We start from the raw sequence: 6,888 nt of genomic DNA on the forward strand, positions 1-6,888 counted from the left end.
AGGAAGATGTAATCACGATTCTACCTGTCTGTCTACTCCAGCGAGGAAAATCAGAAAGGGCTGAACCAGGGTCGAAACTCGGATACATGCAAAAAGAAGTCCGAGATCGAACTCTGACGATTTCTGGCCTGAGCCAAACAACTCTGGGCGCACTCTGCCTAAATTCAGCTCCGAACAGTGAAGATGCAGAATCTGCCCGCGGACATCATCTTCCACGTGCTTTTTGCTCCATATTCTTCCCCACATGGCAAAACTCTAACCGCAGAAAGCAAAATAGAAGTCTATGGACTCTCGGCGATAACTGAGCGTTTGCCCGAGACCTCGGGTCCCAAAATCTACTAGCTGCAAACCAACCGCAGAAAGTTGCAAAGCTGCCCAGACAGGCCCGAGGCCAAGGGCGGCTGCTGTGCTTTCCAGGTTTCTTGGTCAAATGCAAAAGTAAACTAAGGTGTACGTGAGAGGAAGGGGACGGAGCAGTTGCCTGAGGGTTGGTGCAAAGTCCCCAAATTAGTTTTTTTAATCTAGCTTTCCGTAAAATTAATAAAAGTCAACCCGGATATCAACTGTTCGCCTGGAAACCCCGGAGAAGTGCGCTTTAACGGTAGGGTGGGCGGCACCCGCCTAATCCACAATGGGATTACTTCTAAGCAACTCCTTGGAGCTTCACCTTCTCCTAGGGAAGAAAGCTCACTAATATTCTCCTGTTTGTCCTTTCCCACTTGAAGCTGGTGAACGAATACATGATTCCAAAGCGCCCCAGGGCAGTTTATTTCCTTTGAGGTAATAAAATTAAATCGAGTCCTTTCCGATGGCGAAATTATTTTTTTTCACAGTATACCTGGGCTTCTGGACTCCTCTCAGGCCCTGCTCTCCCAGCACCTAGACACCGCGTCCGGCCAGGCTCGGACTCAGCTCGCGCGCAGCGGGTGCCTTCTCCCTCGCGGCTCTGGAGTTGCGCACCCAGGCGCTGGGTCCCAGTCTGAGGCCCCAGCGCCCCGCGAGCCCCAGAAAAGCACAAGCTAAAGCGCCCTCTCATCTAATCTTGACACGCACAGACTTTATTGTTCAAGAAATGGGCTATAGGATAAATATTCCCATTTCCTGGGTGAGGCGCCTCAACTCAGAAAATTAACATCACTTGCTCACACCGGCAAGCAGCCAGTTCTTCCCGAATCCTCCGTTTTCAGAGGGTGCGGCAAAAGGGCTCGGGGGAGGCGCAGTCCCCTGAGACACCGACAACCTCTCCCCAGCTCCAGGCACCTGCGCAAGAGTAGGGGTGGGCCCATCTGGAAGAGCGCGAAGCCATTCTGTGAGCAAGAACCAGGAGGGGAGACATCCCAAGAAGTGGAAATAAGAAACCTCGGCAAAATAAAGCCAAAGCGAATTCTCTCCTGTGGCCAAACTCTGCTTTCCTGGGCAGAGGTGCTGGGGACGCAGTCCTCTGGGAATTGCGTTCACCTCCGCCCGGCTCCCACCGCCCGCCAGAGTCTCTGAACCAGGGTGCTCCTCTGCCTGCGTGTTCTAGGCCTTGGATGCAATGTTTCTGGCTAAGTTGGAAGTCGCCCCAACCTAGAGAGAAGTTTTGTGTTTTGTCATTATCCTCACCGCCCTTTTAGTTTTGCCCCTGCCCTGTCGCATTTCAAGAAAATGAACTCTTAGAAAAGAAAGCCTCTCGGTTGGGGCGACTGGCAGCCTCACAGAAATGATGTAAATGGTTGCAGAGCTTTTTTTCCCCCTTCTTCCCCTCTGCTATTTTTTTCGAGTGAACTGTGAAGATCTGTGAAAATAATACCAAGGTTTTCCGTCAGAACGAGCTTTGCCCTGCACTCAGGCGTAGCATGATCTGACCCGACACTTCCAACCATCTGCGCTATCTATCTGCCTTCTGATTTACCTGATCTGCGCAAGCCCGGTACAAACTGTGCTTGATACTAAAGAAAAGATAGCCAGGGCCAGTCCAGTCTGGCGGTGAATATTTCCATCTGATTCCTTCCAAGGGATGGGGCTCCCAAGGTCGGTTTCCTGGTGTTTTCCTTCGAACCTCTCTCCCAATTATTTTCTTCGAACTAAACACACCTTATCAAAGGCCCAGATGAAACAGCTATTTCTTTCACCAAGGCTTCAGATAACGGTGCGATATGGACGTTAAACTGGGAATCAATAAAAGTCGCCAATTCAATCTGCAGGCCCGAAGGTAGTCCCGCCAAGAAGACCTTTCCCCTCCGCAGGAGGGGTCACTGCCCAGAAGGGCTTAGGAAGCGCTTTCTAGGCCCCGGCATTACTGCAGATCCCTCTCCTCTATGTTACTTTTATTGACTTGCTTTTAAGCTAAAAGGCTAACGTTAGAGTTTCTATCCCCAGCTCGAGTTATACATGCTAACACAGAATAAAGACAGAATTAGCCTGCAAGGAGAGGAGCAAATAAATTTTTTAAAAAGACCTTTGAAATAAGCTTTTAAGTTGCTGTGCTGACCAACCAAGGACTTCTCACCCTAGATGTGGCTGTACTGCACGTTTGTTCCAGTCCATTTATCTTGGGGGGGGCTGAAAAGTATAAATTTTATTCGGGTGAGACATTCCGACAGCCCTCATTTGGTTGTGTTTGACTTCATGGTCAGCATCTGTGTTATCGGGTGTGAGCCTGTCCTTGCTCCTATTTAAAAATGCTTTCAGGAGGCTTTGTAAGGGAGAGGGATGGAGTCCAAACTGACCTCTTCTACAGATCCCTGCTCCCGCTCCTTCCGCTCCAGATTCACTTCCCATTCGGCTGCTTTGGCAGCTAGAAAAGGGGAAAGGGGGAGGCACGCAAAGACGGGTGCTGGGAAGAAACGGGGTGATTAATCCTCTCTCCACTTTCCCTCCCTCTCCCATTCATGCACTCCCGGCGCGGTTTGCTGTTTCCTTACAACTAAAATTGCGAATTCTCGGAGGATTTCGATTTGGCCCCGTCCTCTTTGTCCTCTGGAGCCCCCTGGACCAAGGCAGTGAATGCCCCCCAAAGTGGATTCCTACTGCATCGATGCCTCTTTAGGGGAACAAAAAGGAGGGAGGGGCAAGACTGGCGGTTGGGGGTGGGAGTGAAACGCTGCCGCTTTTGTCTGTTTCTCAGTCACTGTCTTGTCTTTTTACACTCCAGCTTCTCGAAAATACAGAGGAAAAGTCCACGGACTAGCGGTGGGCGCTGTCAAGCGCGGGGAGGTGCTGAAATGGCCCGAACCGGCTAGCCATAGCCTTGATTGGCAGAGCTAGCCGGTGACTGACAGGGGGTCTCCATGGCGCCCGCGCCGCCAATCCGCCCACCCCAGTAGCGGCGCCCGCCCGCGCGTCTGCCTACCCCAGCTGAGCCCAGCCGAACCCGAGCGGTGGAGCTGGCACCTACTTCAGTCTCATTCTCTCCCTCCCGGCCGCTCCCACCGCCCCCAAGTCGCCCCCAAGGCGCCTCACTGAGGAGAGCCTAGGTCACCCGGCCAGGCCTGCGGGTATCTGCTGCGTGTCCCGCTCGGGGCTCAGCGCCTCCACCGCCGACAGTGCTGCCTCGATGTTCCAGCTGCCCATCTTGAATTTCAGCCCCCAGCAAGTAGCCGGGGTATGCGAAACCCTGGAGGAGAGCGGCGACGTGGAGCGCCTGGGTCGCTTCCTCTGGTCGCTGCCGGTGGCCCCCGCGGCCTGCGAGGCCCTCAATAAGAATGAGTCGGTGCTGCGCGCTCGGGCCATCGTGGCCTTTCACGGTGGCAACTACCGTGAGCTCTACCACATCCTGGAGAATCATAAGTTCACCAAGGAGTCGCACGCCAAGCTTCAGGCGCTGTGGCTTGAAGCGCACTACCAGGAGGCTGAGAAGCTGCGAGGACGGCCCCTGGGGCCGGTGGACAAGTACCGGGTGAGGAAGAAGTTTCCGCTGCCGCGCACCATTTGGGACGGTGAGCAGAAGACACACTGCTTCAAGGAGCGCACCCGACACCTGCTACGGGAGTGGTACCTGCAGGACCCGTATCCCAACCCCAGCAAAAAGCGTGAGCTCGCCCAGGCAACCGGACTGACCCCCACGCAAGTGGGCAACTGGTTCAAGAACCGCCGACAAAGGGACAGAGCGGCGGCAGCCAAGAACAGGTCTGTACCTAGAAGCCTCCCTGTCTGGGGCGGAGGGAGCGGGCGGCAGCGCCCTGGGTTCCTTTACCCGGGGTCAGGTGCCTCGGATTCACCAGGAACGGGGGGGCGCAGTCTGTCTTCGGTTACCGGACCACTGCTTTCAGGCTCCTGTGGGTGGCGAGGGGGTGGGCTCCTTTCTGGGCTCTTGGTCCCCAACCTTCTCTATCCTTGGCGTTTCAAGGTGGCTCCAGCAGTGAGTCCGGGTCACCAAACCAAGGCTGCATGAGGACAGGGGAGGGGGGTAAGAAGAAGAAGAAAAATTAAAATACCAGAAACAATGAGGGACCCCAAGGCCTAAAGCTAATTGTTGTCAGCCTGGGCCAAGGCTGCAAAGCCTGGCTTTTTAACAATGGAGGTTTAGTGTTAATTGTCATTGTAAACGCCCAGGTGCATCCCACTCTAATGCTCTGAAAACAGTTTTCTATGGACGCCTGTTTCTAAGAGGAGATGAGAAGTCGAGTTTTCCTCTTCCCAAGCGCGGCCAGCCATGTCGCAAAACAGCAAACTACTCGGTTTAGGATTTTCATTTCCTAGCGTGTAGATCTCAATTAGCCAAACATTTTGGTCAAGAGCCCAGCCTAGTCTCCCATACCCAAACGTTCCATGCGACCCTCAGGGGGTCGTTTTTGCCTTTAGCTCCGCGGACGCCGCCCGGGGGTCTGACTCAGGAGTGTGCTGCAGGCAGACGCGTGCTAGGAAGGGCATCCCCAGTGCAGGAGCCTGATCTGTCCTTGTCATCCAGACCTGATTTTCCTGATGGTGCTGTAAATTTCTCAAAAGTGGGCAACAGCCGAGGAAACCCCTGTGCTCCTAACATCCCAAAGACCGTGAAAGTGGGAAGACAAGAAAAGGCGCGGAAGAGGGCTGAGCTCCCTGCAGCTCTCTGCAGACGCGGCTGCGGGCTCCAGCTCTCCTTAACCCCTCGAGTCTGAGCGAGAGCTGCTGTCAGCCGGGCTGGGGAGGGTCGGACCAAGGGGCGCTCGGCGGCTCTGTTGCACGCTGTGACCAATATCCACTTCCTTACTCGCAGGCTCCAGCAGCAGGTGCTGTCTCAGGGCTCCGGGAGAGCTCTACGGGCCGAGGACGAGGGCACGCCTGAGATGCTGGGCGCCGCGGTCAGTCCAGCCGCTAGTCTGTCAAGCAAGGCGGCCACTTCGGCTATTTCCATCACGTCCAGCGACAGCGAATGCGACATCTGAGCCGCCCACCCGGCACGCTCAGAAACAGAATCCGCCGTAAAAATGAGACAAGCAAAATGAAGGAGGGAAGCAGGATGTGAGACCTGGCAAATCCAGCCCTGGCCCAGGCCAGGTGGCCAGGGACCGCCGGGATCTGGCAGCTGCGTCAGACCCTCGGCCAGCCCGGCGCCACCGACGCCCTCCAACAGCGACCACACGGGCCCGCGCGTGGTTAGGCCTGATCCAGCACCACGTTCTCCTTGCTTTGCTTTTTCTTAAAGATTTTGCTGCAAAGATGCCTCTGGAATCTGAACTGCACCTGAGCGCCTGCCCGTAGTCTCCCAAGGGCATTTCATGTTGAAAGGACGCTGTTAAATATGTATAACTTTTGCTTTAAAGTTTTTAAAAAACAAAACATATATATGTTGTTTATTTACTTATTTAAGGGACAGCCTCGGTAGGCCTCTCTATAGTTTGGGGGACTTGTTTCTAAATGCGAAGGCTGGCGCCAGTGGGTTCTGTGTGGAGCAGCTAAACAATAAAACAACCTGGTGACTCTTATTCAAAAGAGCTGCTTTCGGATTCCTGCCAGGTGAAGACCCTTGTGAAATGGTCTCACATGGGTCTTCTCTATACCTTTTGCCTATTCGGATGTCTCCTGGTACATATGTAAAACAACCCTTAGTAGGTCCATAGCCAACTGCCAGGTCAAAATATATGTATATATATGCATGTATGTGGGAGTCCCTGGGTGGCTCAAACAGTTAATGGTTCGAACCCACCCAGAGGTGCCTCCACCCGAGCACAGGTTAACTATGACTTATCCACCTGATACTTTTATAAAGTATCAATGGCTTTCAGGGACAACTTCAGAAGCCAAACTCAGATACTCAAGGAGTGCATCCTGTTTTGTTTTTTTTTTTTTTTTTTAAATGCAAGACTATCCTGGCATGGGCTCTAGAAAGGCTTTCCATCTCCTTCCAGGTCCTTTCTGATACAAAAGCAGTGGGCACCCATGAGCAAGTTAGACTGAGCATATACTGCATTCAGGATTGCACTCTCATTAAAATAAAATAAAATGAGAGTGGAAGAGGTTGCAAATAACTAGACTAGCATCTTCATGCTGCAGAAGCAGGTTTTACTCAATTGGTTTTCAATGAAAGGGACATCGAAATGGGGGGAAGGAACTAATCATGTCACTTGTTGAGGTAAAACAGAAGGCTACAGAGAAGTGACAGGCATTTAAAAAAAAAAAAAAAAACAACTAAGCTCCACATTTTACCTCCCAAAAGTGCCAAAAGCAAAAACACCTACTACTGCCCTTGCACTAAGAAACTTGATGCTCTGCGGAAGGGCTCTATTTTCCTAGAGAAAAGGATTGTATATTATCAAATTTGACATCGATTTTTAAATCACTTGAATTAGTCTCCCTCTCACCCAAATTGGTCTTTCATTTGTTTCTCTGTCCTCAGAAGATGCTTTTTGAATCTGAACTATGCGTCAGAAGCGCTGAAGGGCAAACCAAACAAAAATAAGTGAAGTCATGAAAGACAAAAAGCAA

At 52.3% G+C, this 6,888-nt stretch overlaps 1 protein-coding gene across 1 annotated transcript; it reads left to right on the top strand.

The window, feature by feature from the left end:
• Positions 1-3,472: 3,472 nt before the first annotated feature.
• Positions 3,473-5,348, top strand: SIX6 (SIX homeobox 6). Its single transcript, XM_049899326.1, has 2 exons — positions 3,473-4,110; positions 5,180-5,348. Exons 1-2 carry the CDS (start codon positions 3,539-3,541, stop codon positions 5,346-5,348), a joined length of 741 nt encoding a protein of 246 aa, XP_049755283.1. The 5' UTR covers positions 3,473-3,538.
• The last annotated feature ends 1,540 nt before the right edge of the window (positions 5,349-6,888 follow it).

This window comes from Elephas maximus, chromosome 10 (genome assembly GCF_024166365.1).
Source record: "Elephas maximus indicus isolate mEleMax1 chromosome 10, mEleMax1 primary haplotype, whole genome shotgun sequence".
In the NCBI taxonomy this organism is placed as follows: Eukaryota; Metazoa; Chordata; class Mammalia; order Proboscidea; family Elephantidae; genus Elephas; species Elephas maximus.